The 20,248-nt window shown below is 51.5% G+C and overlaps 1 protein-coding gene across 1 annotated transcript in view; it reads left to right on the forward strand.

The window, feature by feature from the left end:
- Positions 1 to 20,248, forward strand: part of LOC103345127 (ATP-binding cassette sub-family A member 13) — a 347,717-nt gene that overhangs the window by 217,668 nt on the left and 109,801 nt on the right. The window contains exons 39-40 of the mRNA XM_070059456.1: positions 2,126 to 2,213; positions 11,835 to 11,943. Of these exons, the coding sequence (XP_069915557.1) occupies positions 2,126 to 2,213; positions 11,835 to 11,943 (197 nt within the window). The remainder of the gene's footprint in view (positions 1 to 2,125; positions 2,214 to 11,834; positions 11,944 to 20,248) is intronic.

Below are 20,248 nucleotides of genomic sequence, written 5' to 3' on the forward strand. Positions count from 1 at the left end.
CTTTATTGCTTTAGGGAATACGAGCAGATAAGTTAACAGCGTAATGAAATAATAGTCTTCTTTTAGAATTCCCTCTACTATGCGGCTTCCAGGATGAGGACCCGGGTACCACTGGTGTCGTAAACTTGCTCTTAGGCGATCTGGGGGAAAACTTTTATTTTCCGACGAGTTTCCTTGAGCCCTGAGGGGACGAACCAGATGAGGGCAGTGGGAATGAGCACTTCCCGTTGCTTTAACTCTCAATGACATTTGTCAGATTGTTAACTTCCCAAAGTCCCCCGAACGCGTTATGTCGCTTCACGTGCAGGCATCCCGCGGGGGAGTCTGCGTTGCCTGCAGCAGCCTCTGCCCTTCGCCCGTCTCCTCCTCCCCTGTGCCGGGCGAGTCTACCACGGCCCTCCTGGACACCCCCACCCCCACCCCCAGGTCGTCTGCCTGCCTCTCTTCTCTGCTCCATGTTGTGTTGATATCTTTCAATGTGACCCTGTTACCGGAGAGAGCAAGGGTTCTTGTCTTCACACAAGAAAGAATTCAGGTGTGAGACAGAGAGCAGGGAAAGCAAATAGCAAGGTTTATTAGGGTAGGGACATCCGTAAGAACAGCTGGGCACCTCTCCAGACAAGACCTGAGAGAGCGCCAGTCGCTCAGACTCGGGAAGAGCGAGGTTACATGGTTGAGTGGAGAGAGTACACCTGGCCAGGCCAGGCGGGCGGCTCAGCAGAGAGGCAGAGGGCTGAGCGCGCAGTCTGGTTGAGGCCGGGGATTTTTAAGGGGGTGGGTCTTTTTGGATGTAAATACGAAAAATTCCTTTCTGAGTTTCCCCCTGAAGTTATCAGACAGGGGGAAGCCTGGCTGGCATCGCCCTGGTTAGAGGAAGGAGGATGGTTATCGGGTAGAAGGGGCAGGACGTCTGAAGTGCAGATACTGGGCTGCACCAGGAAGGTTATCAGGATGACTCTGAGCTGCGGATGCTGGACCTGGGTGTCAATGCCTTAGGCCTTTGTCACACACAGAAGCTCATTTCTGACTTCCTACCTAACAACCCCAAATCCCTGGGTTTCCTTTCTAGACAAAGGAGGGAGCTCATGAGTCAGGATAGTGTGAGCACACAGAAGGCGGTCAGTGCACGTCTGGCTGTGGGGCCGGTGAGTTCTGGGCATCCGAGAGGAATGTGTCCATCTTCCTCTGCCTCGGTTTTTGGTGAGGGTGGGGCCTCTGTGGTGCAAAACCACTCTTCCATCTCTGCCTATCTGGAAAATGGGAAATAGTTGATTTTTTAATGATTACTTTTAAAAAGGAATTTTAAAAATTAAATTTATTTATGTGAAAGGCAGAGATAGAAAGAGATATGGATCTTCTGTTCACTGGTTCAGTCTCCAAATACAGCTGGTGCTGGGGCCAGGCTGAAACCAGGAGCCGGGAACTCCATCCAGGTCTCCCACATGGGTGGCTGGCTCTCAACTCTTGAGCCGTCACCTGCTGCCTCCCATCAGGAAGCTGGAAGCGGAAGCAAAGCTGAGACTTGAGCCCAGGGTCACCGTACACCTGCCGTGACAGTTTAGTGGTGCCTTTGTTTCTAATGTCAGCTACTTTGGAAGCCTAGTAGGCGTCAGATACTATACAACTCACAGCAGCAGAGAGATAAAAGATAAAATTCCCATCCAAGAAAACCTTGCAGAGTTGCACAAAGGATAAGCTAGCAAATACACTGTTGAAACCCGTTTGGTAATTGGCACAGTTGGTGGGGATGTTGGATGCTGGGAGAACTCAGAAGGAGCACCCCACACGCCTGAGCCGGTGAGATGAGAGTGGAGGATGAAAGAGCCAAGTGTGGGGAAGACCACGACCCACGGATTCTCGGGAGCGGGTTTGTAGGGGCCGTGACCCGTGACGAGAGCGGAGAGCCGATGATCAGCCGTCCTTACGGGGCATCTGCTTCCTGGTCAGGTGGCCTCTGAGAGCGCACGGCATCATGTGGTCAGCCTCGGTCAGACTTGCCCAGTAACCCGGGGAGGGCCTGGGTGTCTGACAGCCGTGCCCAGCCTTCTGTCCTAAGACCATGTGGCCAGTGTGCTTGGTGACGAACGCCCTGGCCCAAGGGCTGACACCTGCTTGCTGTTGACAGGCTCGGCGGCTGGTCCTTCGGAGTGCGCCTGCCCGGCAAAGCTGAGGCTGCGAACGCAAGCACATCCAAGTCGGAGACTCTGGCGAAGGTAACAGTGGGTCTTGTCTTCCCCTTCTGTTGGGAAGTGTTCGGGGAAACCCCGTATCCAAGATCCAGATGCAATCCCAGCCTCTCTGTGTGAGCATCAAGACTAATTGGGGAAAAAGATTCCCTTGAAAGACAAAATGAGGCCTGGGCTGCGGCTCACTAGGCTAATCCTCCGCCTTGCGGCGCCGGCACACCGGGTTCTAGTCCCAGTTGGGGCGCCGGGTTCTGTCCCGGTTGCCCCTCTTCCAGGCCAGCTCTCTGCTGTGGCCCAGGAGTGCAGTGGAGGATGGCCCAAGAGCTTGGGCCCTGCACCCCATGGGAGACCAGGAGAAGCACCTGGCTCCTGCCATCGGATCAGCGTGGTGCGCCGGCCGCAGCGCACCGGCCGTGGTGGCCACTGGAGGGTGAACCAACGGCAAAGGAAGACCTTTCTCTCTGTCTCTGTCTCTCACTGTCCACTCTGCCTATCAAAAAATAAAATAAAATAAAAATAAAAAGAAAGACAAAATGAATTGTTTTTATCAAGACCGTGTGGACACAGAGCCAATAAGTTACTGCTTTTGTTCAGACAGGATTTCGCCCCTAGCGCTAAAGCAAATGAGAGGCCAGCGGTTTTTAGAGGTAGCCACAGGCGCCGCGGATGGAGCCGTCAGCAGGTTTCCTGGCAGCCGAGGAGCTTCCTCCATATGTAACCTGAACCTGGATGGACAGAGTAAAGACAGTAGCAGTTTCCTGGGGCCACTGGTCAGGGCCCTCGGTTTGCAGGTCCTGCCAGGACCACCCCTGTCGGACTAGGAACCACCCCCCTAGAATGACAGAAGGAGGCTTCCCCAGGGTGCGCAAACGAGGACGGGATAGAGGAACGACGCCTCTGCCCACGAGAGGATGCAGCCGTGTGGAAAGACACAGCTTTTTCCAAGAGGAAGTCACATAACCTTAAAACAGGGACACACAAAAGCTTCCGAGCTTCCTGTCTCCACGCCGGGGCACCAGTGTGGTGTCTAAGTAAGAAATTAGAAAAGAGGAGACAGTGAGCGGAGGGCGAGTGAGCTCCGTGAGGCACCGTGCGGAAGTGACTGGGAGGCGTGTCTGTCTATGGTGTGTGCATAGGCGGGGGGTTGTCTGCTCATAACCTCATCATTGACCAAGTAAAACAAGGCGGGGTGTTTGGCTTAGCAGCTAAGACGCTGCCTGGCAGGCCTGCGTCCTGTATCAGGCTGCTTGGGTTTGGGTCTTGGTTCCATTTCTGATGACAGCTGTCTGCTACTGGGAGCCCGGGAGGCAGAGGTGGTGGCTCAAAGGAGCTGGGCCCCAGCCACCCAAGTGGGAGACCTGGATTGAGTTCCCAGCTCCTGGTCTCATCCTAGCCAGTTCTGGCTGCTGCGGGCGTTCGAGGGGTGGATGGGGACTGTGTGTGTCTGTCTCTGTGCCTCTCAGATAAGTAAAGAGTAAACAGAGAACTGCCGGGGGAGGCCCCTGTGCTCCGCAGTGGGGCCGTCCCTGGCTTGTGTGGATAGGGAGACCCTTGGCAGCATCAGGGTTGTGCCTGTTGGAGGTTGACTCGGTAGAATGAAGGTTCTCGCAGGTCGCTCATGACATAATCCCTGAAGGAGACTTAACAGCTGCACTTCACAACGTCACAGTCATGCCCGCAGTGTAGCCCCTGGTGACAGTTCTAAGTCCCCTCACATCACCTTCCCTGAGAAGGTTTAGTGGTCTTCCCTCTTCAGCTGAGATTTAAGTCTCTTTCTTTAGAGGCAGCCATGGGAGAAGACGTACAGCGTGACATCACTGTTCATAGCTTGTTAGACCAATAACCTGGTTTGCACACCTTTGCTGGCTTATCTTGGAACGCATTATGTGGCCATAACTGCACTATCCCTAATTGGTGTGAGGAATCTGTTCACTCCTCTAGTCTGTCCGGACCCCTGAGCTGCTAGGTAGAGTGGACGGCCGTGTCTCTGCTCGCCGATGTCCGGGCACGGCCTCTCGCTCAGTGATGGGGGCCAGTGAGTCGCGTTTCCCTCCCTGCTGCTCTCGTCAGATCTGTCTTCTGCCCCGACGTGGGTGGTGGTTTCTGGGGTCTGCCGTGCTCGCTGGCAGTCAGGGGCAGGCAAGAGTCTTCCTGGGCCTGTCAGGGACTGAGCTGTTTGCCAGGAAGCCAGGGCGTCTGACACTGCAGTGGGGTGCACGGGGCGGGGGCTGTGTGTGACCCTCTGTTGCCCCAGACGTGGACTGCAGGCTGCAGTGGTGGACACCGTGTCCGTCACCTTTCTCGGTGATGAGTGAGCGGCCTTTCCTTCGGGGCTTAGATGGGTGATTTGCAGTCCTTCTGGGGGAGATGGGACATCTGCATGCGGATCTGCTTAACGAATGTCTCCTTACGCTCACAGATGTCTCCCTCGGAACCTCTAGGAGTTATTTCACTCACATCTCTGGTGTTTAGCTTATTGAATCAAAACATCCCTTAGAATGTGTACACTTCAGATGAAAAGCCAAATGCATGGCCCCTCTTGCAGCTCCGTGTGCGTGCTGCTCTCCCGTGGAGAGACGGTCCCTGGGTGACGCTTAGCCCTCGGTTCCTGAGCAGGGCTGTTCTGAGATGGCCCGAGATGTTCCAAAAATCAGGTGAGCTTTCTGTCACTAATGGGACTTTAGCGCTTTCTGACTTAGGGGCCAGCAGGAAAGAAATCCCACAACTTATTTCTGGAACACAGTACAGTTCTAGAAAACCGCTCTCGGGAGGAAGGAAGGGAGGAAGGAAAGACGGATGTCTTTGAAGTCTGCTAAATCCTAAATTTTAAGATCATCACTAAACTCCTTTCCAACTTGAAGAACCTGTGAACTTCCTCTCGTAAAGACTTTCGCAGAGGAGCTGGAAGGCAGCTGACGGACGTTTTAAGCTCTGTTCCTTGGAACTCTGAATCAATAATTTGTTTTCAGAGTAATTCTGTGTAACTGCACGCCAACAGCGGCACGGACAGCACCCGTGGTTAGGTCCTGAGCGTTTGGGCCCCCTGACTGTGAGCCAGGCTCCTTAGCTCGAGCCTGGGTACCTCTCCTTACCCACCCTCTGCAGTGGGCCGTAACTGCCCCGTCCTGTCCCGTCCCCCTCAGCGTGTCTGTGAGCAGACCCTGGAAACCTGTCTTTGGACAACCGCTCGGCCTGCTTCCCGCCTGCAGGAAGCTGGGCTCTCAAGCATGTTTGCTACACTCAGCCGGGTCCGGTGGTGCTTCTCCCAGCAGCTCCCTGCAGAGCCCCCTAGGCCGCGTGTTTATGTTCCAGGTCCATAGGCCATCCTGGGATTCTGGTTGGGACAGCTGCTGTCTCTGGAGTGAATTTTAGGGCCTGTGTAAATTCTCCAAAGTCAAGCTCAGAGGATGTCTGGGCTTTGTGAGGCAATGGCCCTACGGTTCCAGGCCTCTTTCCATGTCCTCAACAAAACACTCACAGCTGTACTCTCCACTTGGCCTTTGCTCCAAGGCCAGGGCTCGGCAGTTTGCCGGGGCTCTCCACACCCAGGTCAGGCGTTCCTGTGACAGTTTTACCCAGTGATCTGACACTGCGCAATGCAGGTCAGCACTTTTTTGGTTGCCCACAGTATTTTTTCTTACCATTTTTCCAATTTCCTACGGTTTTTCTCATCCATTTTTCCAGATTCCTTGAATTGTCCCTTTAGCTCCTGCTTGTGGAGCTCAAAGCCAATGCCAGCTGTTCCCACTTTGTTGTAGCACCGCCTGCACCAGTGCCGGTTGTTCTCAGTTATCTGCACCACAGCAAAGCTCTGTCACAGTAATGACCGCAGAGCATTCAGCATAGAGCTCGGTTATCTCGTGAGTCTGGGGTGTCTGCTCCCACGGGCTGCACTGGGCTGGTCTTAGCTGGGGGTGATCGTGTGTGTGGTTGGCTGGCTGCTGGTGTCACCTAGGATGATGATGGGGGCCCATATGTTTAGGATGGAGATGGCCTTTTCCATGATTAGGATAGATGCAAGATGGAAATGAGGATTTTATTACTTACAGGTCCTAGGGGATACACAGAACACCCAGCATGGGCGGGGTGGGGTGGGGGTGGTCTCTAATGGGCCAACACATTTTTTTGGAGTTCAAGGTGTTAACCAGGCAGGTTTCCCTCAGGGAGGTCTAATTAGCGGGTTTAGAGCGACTGCTCCAAGTCTGCACAGCCCGTGTGGGGTCAGCCAAGCAGGCTGGATGTCGCTGGCTGGCGGGGAGTGCAAGGCATGCATCTGGATGACCACGCTGAGCTGGGAGGAGGTGGGGACTGGAGCCTGCGTCAAGGGGATCAAGTCCTGCTTTTGTGAGAAAGCACAGCTTGTATTCAGAGTAGAAATCGTAAGAATTCCCTAGAGGGCGGGCTCAGCCCTGCTCCTATGTCTTATCCTCCAGCAGTCTACCCGGCCGTGCCCCTGTGGCCACAGCAGCACAGAATGGGCATGACGTTTTCAAACCTCTGCTGCGTCACCGTCTGTTGGCCAGAGCATATGACGTGGCTGAGCACAGAGCGGAAGGGAGTGACAGCCACGTGGCGAAGGGTGTGGCTACAAAAGGGTGAAGAACACAGGTGTGCCAGCTTCCATGGGCGGTGGGCTTTCTGCCCCTCGACTTTAAAGGAATCCTTCCAGAAGCACGGCTGGGGCCTGTGTGGTCGGCCGGTTGGAAGGGTGGCCCTGGGGGTGGAGTGCGGAGCTCTGTGGGAGTGAGTCTTCGTGCAGTGTGCAGAGGTGGAGTGCGGAGCTCTGTGGAAGTGAGTCTTTGTCTAGTGTGCAGAGGTGGAGTGTGGAGCTCTGTGGGAGTGAACCTTCGTGCAGTGTGCAGAGGTGGAGTGCGGAGCTCTGAGGAAGTGAGTCTTTGTCTAGTGTGCAGAGGTGGAGTGCGGAGCTCTGTGGAAGTGAGTCTTCGTGCAGTGTGCAGAGGTGGAGTGCGGAGCTCTGTGGGAGTGAGTCTTTGTCTAGTGTGCAGAGGTGGAGTGCGGAGCTCTGTGGAAGTGAGTCTTTGTGCAGTGTGCAGAGGTGGAGTGCGGAGCTCTGTGGGAGTGAGTCTTTGTCTAGTGTGCAGAGGTGGAGTGTGGAGCTCTGTGGGAGTGAACCTTTGTGCAGTGTGCAGAGGTGGAGTGCGGAGCTCTGTGGGAGTGAGTCTTTGTCTAGTGTGCAGAGGTGGAGTGTGGAGCTCTGTGGGAGTGAACCTTCGTGCAGTGTGCAGAGGTGGAGTGCGGAGCTCTGTGGAAGTGAATCTTTGTCTAGTGTGCAGAGGTGGAGTGTGGAGCTCTGTGGGAGTGAGTCTTTGTCTAGTGTGCAGAGGTGGAGTGCAGAGCTCTGTGGGAGTGAATCTTTGTCTAGTGTGCAGAGGTGGAGTGCGGAGCTCTGTGGGAGTGAGTCTTTGTCTAGTGTGCAGAGGTGGAGTGCAGAGCTCTGTGGGAGTGAGTCTTTGTCTAGTGTGCAGAGGTGGAGTGCGGAGCTCTGTGGAAGTGAGTCTTCGTGCAGTGTGCAGAGGTGGAGTGTGGAGCTCTGTGGGAGTGAGTCTTTGTCTAGTGTGCAGAGGTGGAGTGCGGAGCTCTGTGGGAGTGAGTCTTTGTCTAGTGTGCAGAGGTGGAGTGCAGGGCTCTGTGGGAGTGAACCTTCGTGCAGTGTGCAGAGGTGGAGTGCGGAGCTCTGTGGGAGTGAGTCTTTGTCTAGTGTGCAGAGGTGGAGTGCGGAGCTCTGTGGGAGTGAGTCTTTGTCTAGTGTGCAGAGGTGGAGTGCAGGGCTCTGTGGGAGTGAACCTTCGTGCAGTGTGCAGAGGTGGAGTGTGGAGCTCTGTGGGAGTGAACCTTCGTGCAGTGTGCAGAGGTGGAGTGCGGAGCTCTGTGGGAGTGAGTCTTTGTCTAGTGTGCAGAGGTGGAGTGCGGAGCTCTGTGGAAGTGAGTCTTTGTCTAGTGTGCAGAGGTGGAGTGCAGAGCTCTGTGGAAGTGAGTCTTTGTCTAGTGTGCAGAGGTGGAGTGTGGAGCTCTGTGGAAGTGAGTCTTTGTCTAGTGTGCAGAGGTGGAGTGCGGAGCTCTGTGGGAGTGAACCTTCGTGCAGTGTGCAGAGGTGGAGTGCGGAGCTCTGTGGGAGTGAGTCTTTGTCTAGTGTGCAGAGGTGGAGTGTGGAGCTCTGTGGGAGTGAGTCTTCGTGCAGTGTGCAGAGGTGGAGTGCGGAGCTCTGTGGAAGTGAGTCTTTGTCTAGTGTGCAGAGGTGGAGTGTGGAGCTCTGTGGGAGTGAACCTTCGTGCAGTGTGCAGAGGTGGAGTGCGGAGCTCTGAGGAAGTGAGTCTTTGTCTAGTGTGCAGAGGTGGAGTGCGGAGCTCTGTGGAAGTGAGTCTTCGTGCAGTGTGCAGAGGTGGAGTGCGGAGCTCTGTGGGAGTGAGTCTTTGTCTAGTGTGCAGAGGTGGAGTGCGGAGCTCTGTGGAAGTGAGTCTTTGTGCAGTGTGCAGAGGTGGAGTGCGGAGCTCTGTGGGAGTGAGTCTTTGTCTAGTGTGCAGAGGTGGAGTGTGGAGCTCTGTGGGAGTGAACCTTTGTGCAGTGTGCAGAGGTGGAGTGCGGAGCTCTGTGGGAGTGAGTCTTTGTCTAGTGTGCAGAGGTGGAGTGTGGAGCTCTGTGGGAGTGAACCTTCGTGCAGTGTGCAGAGGTGGAGTGCGGAGCTCTGTGGAAGTGAATCTTTGTCTAGTGTGCAGAGGTGGAGTGCGGAGCTCTGTGGGAGTGAGTCTTTGTCTAGTGTGCAGAGGTGGAGTGCGGAGCTCTGTGGGAGTGAGTCTTTGTCTAGTGTGCAGAGGTGGAGTGTGGAGCTCTGTGGGAGTGAACCTTCGTGCAGTGTGCAGAGGTGGAGTGCGGAGCTCTGTGGAAGTGAATCTTTGTCTAGTGTGCAGAGGTGGAGTGTGGAGCTCTGTGGGAGTGAGTCTTTGTCTAGTGTGCAGAGGTGGAGTGCAGAGCTCTGTGGGAGTGAATCTTTGTCTAGTGTGCAGAGGTGGAGTGCGGAGCTCTGTGGGAGTGAGTCTTTGTCTAGTGTGCAGAGGTGGAGTGCAGAGCTCTGTGGAAGTGAGTCTTTGTCTAGTGTGCAGAGGTGGAGTGTGGAGCTCTGTGGAAGTGAGTCTTTGTCTAGTGTGCAGAGGTGGAGTGTGGAGCTCTGTGGAAGTGAGTCTTTGTCTAGTGTGCAGAGGTGGAGTGCGGAGCTCTGTGGAAGTGAGTCTTTGTCTAGTGTGCAGAGGTGGAGTGCAGAGCTCTGTGGAAGTGAGTCTTTGTCTAGTGTGCAGAGGTGGAGTGTGGAGCTCTGTGGAAGTGAGTCTTCGTGCAGTGTGCAGAGGTGGAGTGCAGGGCTCTGTGGGAGTGAACCTTCGTGCAGTGTGCAGAGGTGGAGTGTGGAGCTCTGTGGGAGTGAGTCTTTGTCTAGTGTGCAGAGGTGGAGTGCGGAGCTCTGTGGGAGTGAGTCTTTGTCTAGTGTGCAGAGGTGGAGTGCGGAGCTCTGTGGGAGTGAGTCTTTGTCTAGTGTGCAGAGGTGGAGTGCAGGGCTCTGTGGGAGTGAACCTTCGTGCAGTGTGCAGAGGTGGAGTGTGGAGCTCTGTGGGAGTGAACCTTCGTGCAGTGTGCAGAGGTGGAGTGTGGAGCTCTGTGGAAGTGAGTCTTCGTGCAGTGTGCAGAGGTGGAGTGCAGAGCTCTGTGGAAGTGAACCTTCGTGCAGTGTGCAGAGGTGGAGTGCGGAGCTCTGAGGAAGTGAGTCTTTGTCTAGTGTGCAGAGGTGGAGTGCGGAGCTCTGTGGAAGTGAGTCTTCGTGCAGTGTGCAGAGGTGGAGTGCAGAGCTCTGTGGAAGTGAACCTTCGTGCAGTGTGCAGAGGTGGAGTGCGGAGCTCTGAGGAAGTGAGTCTTTGTCTAGTGTGCAGAGGTGGAGTGCGGAGCTCTGTGGAAGTGAACCTTCGTGCAGTGTGCAGAGGTGGAGTGCAGGGCTCTGTGGGAGTGAACCTTCGTGCAGTGTGCAGAGGTGGAGTGTGGAGCTCTGTGGGAGTGAACCTTCGTGCAGTGTGCAGAGGTGGAGTGTGGAGCTCTGTGGGAGTGAGTCTTCGTGCAGTGTGCAGAGGTGGAGTGTGGAGCTCTGTGGGAGTGAGTCTTCGTGCAGTGTGCAGAGGTGGAGTGCGGAGCTCTGTGGAAGTGAATCTTTGTCTAGTGTGCAGAGGTGGAGTGTGGAGCTCTGTGGGAGTGAACCTTCGTGCAGTGTGCAGAGGTGGAGTGCGGAGCTCTGTGGAAGTGAGTCTTCGTGCAGTGTGCAGAGGTGGAGTGTGGAGCTCTGTGGGAGTGAGTCTTTGTCTAGTGTGCAGAGGTGGAGTGTGGAGCTCTGTGGGAGTGAATCTTCGTGCAGTGTGCAGAGGTGGACTCTCCTGTGACGCGTGCTCCGAGCTCTGCAGGTCGACGTCCTCAGGAAGTCCCGCTTCAGTGTGCCCTGGAGGACTGCGTCCCCACGTTGTTCTAGATGCTTTGGTCACACAGTTCTACTCTAATTGGACTCAGCTTTGGCCACGCAGAGCGTCCTGGGCTCTGTGGTTTGTAGGTCTCCAACAGCGTCCCTTTCCCTTAGAGTTAAAGAGGACCTGGCAAGGATTTCTCTGTGAACCTAAGAAAAAAGTGGTGAGTGGTGTGGCAGACGGGGGCCTTCGTGTGAACTGCTGCATGGAGTGGGCTGAGGAAGAGTGGGAGAACGCTGTCTTGTTCACGGCGCTTTGTTCTTGTTTTTTAACCACTTGAGCAATATTTTACTAAACTGTTTCCATGAACACAGTCTGCCGCCCAGGACCCTGGTTGAAAAGAATCAGCTGTCGTATGGCCGGGGAAGGGAAACAGGCTTGGAAGCCAACAGGCTTGCGTCCTGACTTCTCACAGACGTGGCGAGAAGTCACGAGGCTCCTCTGTGTGGCTGTCCTGGGTTCCCGCGCATTGTCTGTTAGAAGGCACAGCGGTGGCCGGGGCAGCCGGCTTTTCATTCTGCAGAATGAAGATCAAAAGGCACTGACTGATTTGCTATTAGACACCAGCTTAAATTTTTCTTTAAGATAGTGACATTTTGAAATATAGAGGCTGATGATTCGAGTAGTGCGTCGTGTGGTACTTGTGATCCCATCTTAATAATATAATCTTTCTCTCCTCTCCCTGACAGACAGGCGACTTTATTCTCCACACTCAACACATGTTCAGCCCAATTTATTTTGAGAAATAATGTTCCATGTTCGGTTATTAATTTGGGAGTTATCATTTTTTCTGATCATCTACCACACTTTTAATTTGCCGGTCAAATTTCATTAGCTTACCAATGAAGAAAGCAAAAAATGATGGGCTTCCGTTCCCCTTTCCCTTTGAGAATGTAATTATAGAGCAACATTCACATTTGTTCTGGGAAAAATTAATCTATTTTTAGCTGTAAATTATATGCTTGAGATAAATATAAAATTAGCAGGCAGGATTGGCTGCGCACTGCCAGCCAGGCAGGAGTGTCACTTTGCGTCCTGTGTTAGGCGCCGTCCAAACAAATTGACGCCCGCACTCCCTGCGCCCCAGACCAGACGCGGGAACTAGTGTCGTGAGAGCCACGAAGTCTTTCTTTTCCAGGTGTGGTACAATCAGAAGAGCTTCCACTCCCTGCCTTCCTGCGTGAATCACCTCAACAACCTTGTGCTCTGGCGGCATTTGCCCCCTGCTGCGGACTGGCGACGATACGGTACTGTTGCTGCCCACGTTTTTTAACTCCCCTCTTCCAAAGACGGTGCTGTGAGAGAAGCAGAGAAGGCTTTGACCCTGGGAAGAGCTCCGGGCAGTGGGAAGTCCCCAGGGGGCAGCCGTCCGTCTGTGAACACGTAACAAGGTGTAGGCGCCCTCTGCCTCCACAGACACACGCACGTTAAGGGTCTTTACCTTCTTGGATCTTGACCTCATCTGTAAGATGAGGGGAATGAACGGCGACTGAGAATTCTCTCCTAAAGCTATTTCATTCTGAACCTCAGTGTATCACAAAAGCAAGATAATTCCACTTGCTGGGCTCCTGTGGGTGGAATACTGGAGTAGAGAACATAGGCCACCCTTCCGCTTGGTCCCTGGGAAGGGGTCTGTCAGGCTCTGAGTGATGGGGAGCCCTCAGCTCATCAGTTATCTGTGTCAGTCCCTGATTCATTACCTACGCGTTCTGATTTTGCTAAATGGCACAGGTCCATTTCTGGAATGCAGAGTAAATGTGTTGGTTTAAGGGGATCTTTGTTTCTCTTTGGTGGGATAACTTATAATTTATCAAATTAATTCAGTTTCTTAAAGGAAGGAGAGGTAAAAGCAACAGCAGGCAATAGCCCTCATAGTTTATTCAAAAATACATTTGGGGAAGCATTAATTCACATAAAATCAATATAAACAATAACTCTAATACATTATCACTTTACTTCAACCTTACCTCATTTTTCCATAGCTGTTTCCCGTATATACCAATTTTTTAGTAAAATAAATGTGATTTCGTGTGGCACTGCGATTATTTTAATATGAGGATGGATAACATAAAAATGGAAACCGTGGCTACGGGAAGCACAAAGGAAGTATACAGTCATCCAGAGTAGGGTCACAAAGTGACATTCCTTAAAGTGTCCAAAATGTACCAGACATTTCATTAGGCATTTCATAAGCATGGTCTCATTTAATTTGCATATCCATTTTGTGCAGTAGGCCAGTTCGCCCACTTCACTGATCAGAAAGCTGATGTTCAGACGCCCCCCTGCCAGGTGTGGCTGTGGGCACGTGGAGCACGGGGGTCCTGGTTTGATGAGCATCTTCATGACTGGGACTTCAGACCAAGAAGGCACTTGTGGGCCTCAGCAGTGTGGCCCGTGGAGGGTGGGCAGACGTTTAGTCGATGGCAGGAAGTCGTCTGGGTCTTAGCAAGAGAAGTCTCGGTGCAGGTTTAGGCTGTATTCAAGCGCAGTTTGACCTCATCATTGAGTCGGAGATAGCATTTTTGAGCTCTCAGGAACGGTTGTTTGAGGTCAGATTCTGCGTGGCCTTGACTGACAGGGGGGGATGGTGGGCTTCAATAGTCAATAGGTGGTTTACCGACATTTGGGAACAGGAACGACATGAGCAAAGTGATATTTAAAAGGAAGGATCTGGAAGCCGTGTTGCAGTTGGGGAGGGCTGGGGGCAGTGGTCGGCCTGCTGGAAGGATGCTGCTCACGGAGATAACGCAGGCAGGGCCAGGGTAAATCTGGAGGAAAAAATGCAGAAGTTCAGGTAGACAGGGAGGAAGGCCGGGGCACTGAGGCGGGGATAGGAACGCCTCTGAGAGCCAGAGATGGAAATCTGACCTCTTTAGATTGAGTGACTTCCCTTTCGGTCCTGGTGGCATTATGAGAAATGTCAGGAAGAAGCGATGTCTTCACAGGGGGCAGGTGATCGGTGCAGGGTCGCAGCTGCTGGTTCAGTTCACACACGTAGACGAGAATGTGCAGTAGGACTCAGGAAAATGGATGTGACAGTTCAGTAGAACATTTATGAGTAACCTTAACGCTAACCTTAATAAAGAATGATTAAGGTGGCCGGTACGCGAGATCTTCCATGGGTTGGGTAAAGACACAAAGGAAAGTGGGTGACAGACAGGACCCTGGGAAGTGGACACGGAGCTGCAGCCCTTGAGGTGGGGAGACCTTGGCCCAGAGGCCAGGAGGGGCAGCAGTCAAACAGCAGGGCAAGAAAAATGATGATTGATGGCAGAGTCCCCGGAAGAGTGAGCCGGCAGGGACTTGGCTGGTGACCTGCAGAGGGCAAGTTTGGCAGAGCTGCAGGGGTGGGAAGAAGAGCAGAGGGATGAGGCACAGAATTGTGTGGAGGACCTGGGAAACTAAACAGACTTTGCTTTGTAGAAGTGTGGCTGTGAACAGGGGGGAGAGGAGAAGCAGGCTGTGTGCATATGTGCGTACAGGTGCTTGGGGTGAAATAAGGAGCAATGGTAGGTCCTGATAGGCCGTGCAATGAGAGGCATGTTTTGAACAATCGAGAGGAAGGAAATTAATGGCTCGAGACCTAGAAAGAGGCAGAGAAAGGATCTGAATGCATGGATTTATTTTGAAAAGGGGAGAATGTCTTCCCATGACACGGGGGCGGGGTGGGGGGAGGAAACACGGCATTTCAGAGGAAAGTCGCACGATTTCATGCCAGCTGGCTATGACCTCTGAAGAGTCGGGATGCACACTTGGCACAGCAGTTAAGTTGCTTTGTGGGACCCCCTTATCCCATGCCAAGTGCCTGGTCAAGTCCTAGCTTTTCTGCTCTTCCCTCCAGCTTCTTGCTTACGCATGCCCTGAGAGGCAGCAGGTGGTGGCTCAAGTATTTTGGTTCTTGCCACCATGTGGGAGACCTGGATGAGTTCTGGGCTCTTGGCTTCCACCTGTCCCAGTCCTAGCAGTTGCAGGCATTTGGTAATTGAACCAGTAGAAGGAAGATTTTCCTCTTTGTCTTTCAAATAAAATGAAAATATATTTTTTTAAGAAACAGGTAAAACCATTGGGACAAAGATGGATATGAATAATTAAGGAAATAGAAAAAAATTGGATGACCTGTGATATGGAAATTATATTTCAGAGAGAGCAGAGAACTATGGCTGGAGGTCACAGAGATGCACAGGTATCCTACCAGACTTCTTCAGTGGACGCGGTCAGCGACCAGTCAATGCACAGACATTATTTGTTCTCTTAATGGCTTGGAATTAACTCGGACGAAATGGGTGATGTTTGGTGGCATTAAAACAGACAAAAACTGAAATGTCTTATTGCAGGTTGCAGTTTGGAGACGGAGTCAGATGCAGCGAGCGGAGCTCCTGCTTGGAGAGGGTCTCAGGGTCTGGAGTGGATATTGCTGGTGGGTGGGGAGCAGGAGGTAGGAGGTGAGAACAATATGGCTCAGGAAATGAAGGCGGAGTTTGAGATCGATGAAGTATAAAACATGTTGTTCATACAGAACAGGTGACAAGAGCGGATGGCACTGAGGTGGAAGCCTTGAGGAGCAGCAAAGTGGGCGTGGGAATCTCAGGTGATCTCAAGAGGAAATGGAGGTGCAGAGAACAGAGGCTGTTGAGGAGAACGGGGACGCAGGACACCTGGTTAATCACCTTAGTAAGGTGACCTGGGATACAGGAACACGAAGAGTTTGATGACTCCCCAGCTGCAGAATAGAAGTATAAGCAAATATAATATATATAATCTATATAATCAAATAGAATATAATCAAATACCATGGTAACTGTAGAGGGGCTAAGCAGATTTTCATAAAAAATGCAAAAAAGATAGAAGTTACAAAAGCATCAGAAAATTTTGACCTGCAATATATAACAACTGAGTTGAAAGATTAGCTATCTGGATTTAACAGCAGACCTAAACATGCAGGAGGCAGGCTCAGTAAACTTGTAGATCAGTCATCTGGTATTATTGAATCTGAGGAATGGAAGGAAGAGTGAGCAGGATCTAAGATTTCTTTTTTTTTTTTTTTTTTTTGACAGGCAGAGTGGACAGTGAGAGAGAGAGACAGGTGAGAAAGGTCTTCCTTTGCCGTTGGTTCACCCTCCAATGGCCGCCGCGGCCGGCGCGCTGCGGCCGGCGCACCGCGCTGATCCGATGGCAGGAGCCAGGAGCCAGGTGCTTTTTCCTGGTCTCCCATGGGGTGCAGGGCCCAAGCACCTGGGCCATCCTCCACTGCACTCCCTGGCCACAGCAGAGGGCTGGCCTGGAAGAGGGGCAACCAGGACAGAATCCGGCGCCCCAACCGGGACTAGAACCCGGTGTGCCGGCGCCGCTAGGCGGAGGATTAGCCTAGTGAGCCGCGGCGCCGGCCCAGGATCTAAGATTTATGAGATCCCTCAGGTGGATCGAGATGATCAATGTGCGCATTGTGGAAGTCTCAAGAGTGAGTAGAGAAAGGGCAGAAGCATTACCAGAAGAAACAGTGGTCAAAACTCTCCACATTTGAGGAGAGACATGGACGTGTCAATACGACAGCCTTAGTGGACTCAAGTAGGATGGACGCAGCAGGCCCACACCTTCTAGCCAAAGCCAAGGCAAGCGTGGAATGCGGCAAGAGAAAAGTGACTCGTCACATACGCGGGTTTCTCATCAGAGGCCTTAGGGAGCAGAAGGCAGTGGATGACACAGATGTTTCAAGTACTGAAAGGAAAAATTGTCAACCAAGAATTCTATCGGGCAAAACCATACCTTGAAAAATGAGAAAAATTAAGAGATTTCTGGATGTCTGATTAAATGTTTTGAAGATTTATTTATTAATTTGAGAGGCAGGGTTACAGACGCAGAGAGAGGTGTTCCAGCCGCTGGTTCACTCCCCAGGTGGTCGCAGTGGCCCGAGCTGGGTTGATCCAAAGCCAGGAGCTTCCTCTAGGTCTCCCACGTGGGTGCAGGGGCCCAAGCACTTGGGCCACCTTCTACTGCTTTCCCAGACAACAGCAGAGAGCTGGATTGAAAGTGAAGCAGCTGGTACTCAAACTGGTGCCCATATGGGATGCTGGCACTGTTGGTGGAGGCTTAACCTACTATGCCACAGCACCAGCCCTGATTAAATACATTTTAAATTAGAAAATCTTAGAAGAGACAGAGGCATTTTATAAAGATGAAAGAGTCAAATCACCAAGATGATATACCAGTTACGAACATGTGTACCAAATACCAGAGTTCCTAAATCTATGGAGAAACTACAGAATTAAAGGAAGACATAGATACCTCTATAATAATAGTAGGGATCTTAAGTACCTCAACTTTCAATAATGAATAGAGCAGCCAGACACTCAGTAAGGAAATAGGAGAATTGAAATACTGTAGACCAAGAAGACCTGTACAGAACATTCCTTTTCCTTTCCAAAGCAGCACAATACACATTTTTCTCAAGTGCACATTGAAAATTCTCCAGGAGAAACTGTGTGTTAGCCACAAACAAGTATTAATAAACTTGAAAGAATTGCAATCATGAAAAATCTTTTCTGATCATAAAGGTGAAATACCAGCAGAGGGAAAAGTAGAAAGTCCACAAACGTGGAAGTCAGTCCAATCTCTTCTTTTTTTAAGATTTATTTACTTATTTATTTGAAAGGTAGAGTTACAAAGAGGCAGAGATGGGGTGGGGTGGAGAGGTGTCTTCCATTCACTGGTTCGCTCCCTAATTGTCTGCAATGGCTGGAGTTGTGCTGATCCAGAGCCAGGAGCTTCCTCCAGGTCTCCTATGAGGGTGCAGGGGCCCCAGGACCTGGGCCATCTTCTACTGCATTCCCAGGCCATAGCAGAGAGCTGGATGGGAAGTGGAGCAGCCAGGACTTGAACTGGTGCCCATGTGGGATGCTGACACTGCAGGTGGCAGCTTTATCTGCTACACCACAGCGCCATTCAGCCCAATCTTAAACAAGTGGGTTGAAGAATAACTCACAAGAGAAATTAGAAAATATATAAAAGCAAATGAATATAGAAACACACCATGTCAAACCTTAATGGATGCAGCAAAAGCAGTGCTGTGAGGGAAATTTATACCTGCCTGAAGCTGATCTAAATGAAGAAAGATGTCAACTCAACCACCTGATTTTACTAGATCTAGAAAAAGAAGAAGCAGAGAAAGAATTAACTAAATACTAAGCTGCAAGATTGAAGGAAATAGCAATGATTAGAACAGAGACAAAATTGAAAATAGAAAAATGATAGAGAAAACTAATAAAACTAAGAGTTTTTTTTTTTTTTTTAAGAACATCATAAATAAAAAGTTAGCTGGAAAGACTGGGAGAGATGCTTTGAATAATTGACCCAGAGATGAAAGAGCGAACGGTACTGGTTTTAATTCTATAGAAATAAAGTGGACTTTAAGAGTATTAACAACAGTTGTTCACCGACAGATTGGATAACGTAGGTGAGTTGGTTAAGTGCTATAAGCATACAGTGAAGGCTGAGTGAGGGAGATGTGGACAGCAGCTAGTGCAGGACATTGTTATGGTGATAGCTCAGGGGGCTGACACCAGCTGAGTCTGGTGTGTGCAGAACTGCTGAGAATAGGACGTTGCAGTACCATCTTGAAGGACTGGGGACTCGGGCTATTGTTCAGAATGGACGAGTGGAAATGAGAGGAAAGGTGGACTTTCCGGAAGAAGGCATTTCTGTGGTTTGGGGTGTGAGACGTGCACCCCCAGGCTCGTGGGAGCTGGGCCATGTAGTCCAGGCAGGGAGATAATAGGAGAGCTGGAGAGACTGGCTATCACACCTGTCGGCCACGCCCCACCGTGGGCCCTGCCACCTGCTGGGCCTCTCTGGAGACCGCCGGTCTTCTCTTCACCACCTGAAGCCTTTTTGCTCAGCTCTCAGGGCCCAGCAATGGGTCACCGCCATTGGAATCCTCAGCACAAGTCAGTGGCTTCTAAAATCTACCCATAAATCCGCTCCTAGCAAGCAGTCCTATTGTGACAAATCTTTTCTAGGCACTGAGAGGTCATTACAGCAGTTAGCACTTTGCATTATTGTTGTTTATATCTCTTGCAGAATAGAAACATAAATATTTATACTACTGGCCTTTGTGTCTTCTGAAGTCTTATCCATAGGAGGTATTCAATACATGTGTTACTTAAATGAGTTTTTGTCACGTTATTATAGGGATATTATAATATATCCCATTATATAGCTCTATTCTGTAATAAAGATAAATATGCAATGAAACAAATATTTGCTTTTTTCGTTATTACAACTTTTTAAGTTGGTATAATTCTATTGAATTAAAATATTAGAGATATAAAATAGTGAACATGAAAGGAAATTTATTTTAATACGAATAACAAAATAAAAATAAAAAACAGAAGATTTAAACAGAACATCGTAAATAACAAGGCGTTTTCATGGAGGAAGAGAGAATAAAAATAGGACAGGGAAATTTTATTTTTCTTTTATTGGGTAGTTGTGGCAGTGACAGCAGTTAGCAGTGTCGGAGGTGGGCGTCTCCTCGTCCAGGTCCCACACCGTGTAGTGGACACTGCCCCAGTGTTCACAGTGAGGCCAGCGCCTCCTGAGTATTGGACATGGCTGCGGGACTGCTTCTGCCCACGCAGGCCTTGTGAGGGCATGACTTCCTGTACGGAATGCAGCCGCGGTAAGCAGGTTTGGGTTATTACTAGATATTGCTTTTAGGGAAGCTCTTATCCTCCTCCAAGGACATAGGAGATGAGCCAGGAGCGACGTGAACGTCCGCACAGCTCTCAGTTCTAGCATGCTGCCAGCGCAGACTCTGCGAGGCAGTGAGGGCTCACGTGCTTGGTTCCTGCCCAGGGTGTGAGATGTGGATGTGTCCCTGCTCAATGCTTAGGCTCCGGCCCCGGCTGTTGTGGGCATTTGGGAATCAGTGCATGGGAGTGCTGTCTCTTTCTTTCTCTCTCTCTCCCTCCCTCCCTCCCTGGTAGTGTAAATCTATCACTCTTTTCTCTCTAAAAATGTTTAAAAAGAGAGTACCTTAGTGTAGTATTGTTTAGTATTAGAAGCATTCAGATTCCATACATGTTTTACGTGCGGCAGAATGGACAGTGCCCAGGCATCTTCGGCAGCGCTGAGCATGGAGTAGGACCGCACCCGGGCCTGGGGGGGCGGGGGGGAGGCTGCAGAGTCCGTGTGTTCTGGCTGAATGTGGACTCTGTGTGAATTATGTTGATGATAGAAAGCCAGAGCCAGATGCAAGCTGTGGCCCCTTGAAGGCAGCAGTGGCCGCTGTGACCTGCAGAGCCCGGGCATTTGCACAGTGGCTTTGTGCGCCTGAGTCCCGGGTTGGAGCGCAGCCTGCAGGGGCTCCTGCCCACAGGTGAGGGGCAGGAGGGGAGGGCAGCTGCCTGCCGCGGCGGTGGGTTCCCCTGCCGGCTGCTCTCACTGATCCTCCATCCTGTGCGGTCAGCACTGCGGGCGCTCGCGGAAGTGCTCAGCGCTGAGAGTTCCAGTGCCCGGCTGACGGGTGATGGGAGGAGACGGGCAGAGATCTGGGCC

This window comes from Oryctolagus cuniculus, chromosome 16 (genome assembly GCF_964237555.1).
Source record: "Oryctolagus cuniculus chromosome 16, mOryCun1.1, whole genome shotgun sequence".
Lineage (NCBI taxonomy): Eukaryota > Metazoa > Chordata > Mammalia > Lagomorpha > Leporidae > Oryctolagus > Oryctolagus cuniculus.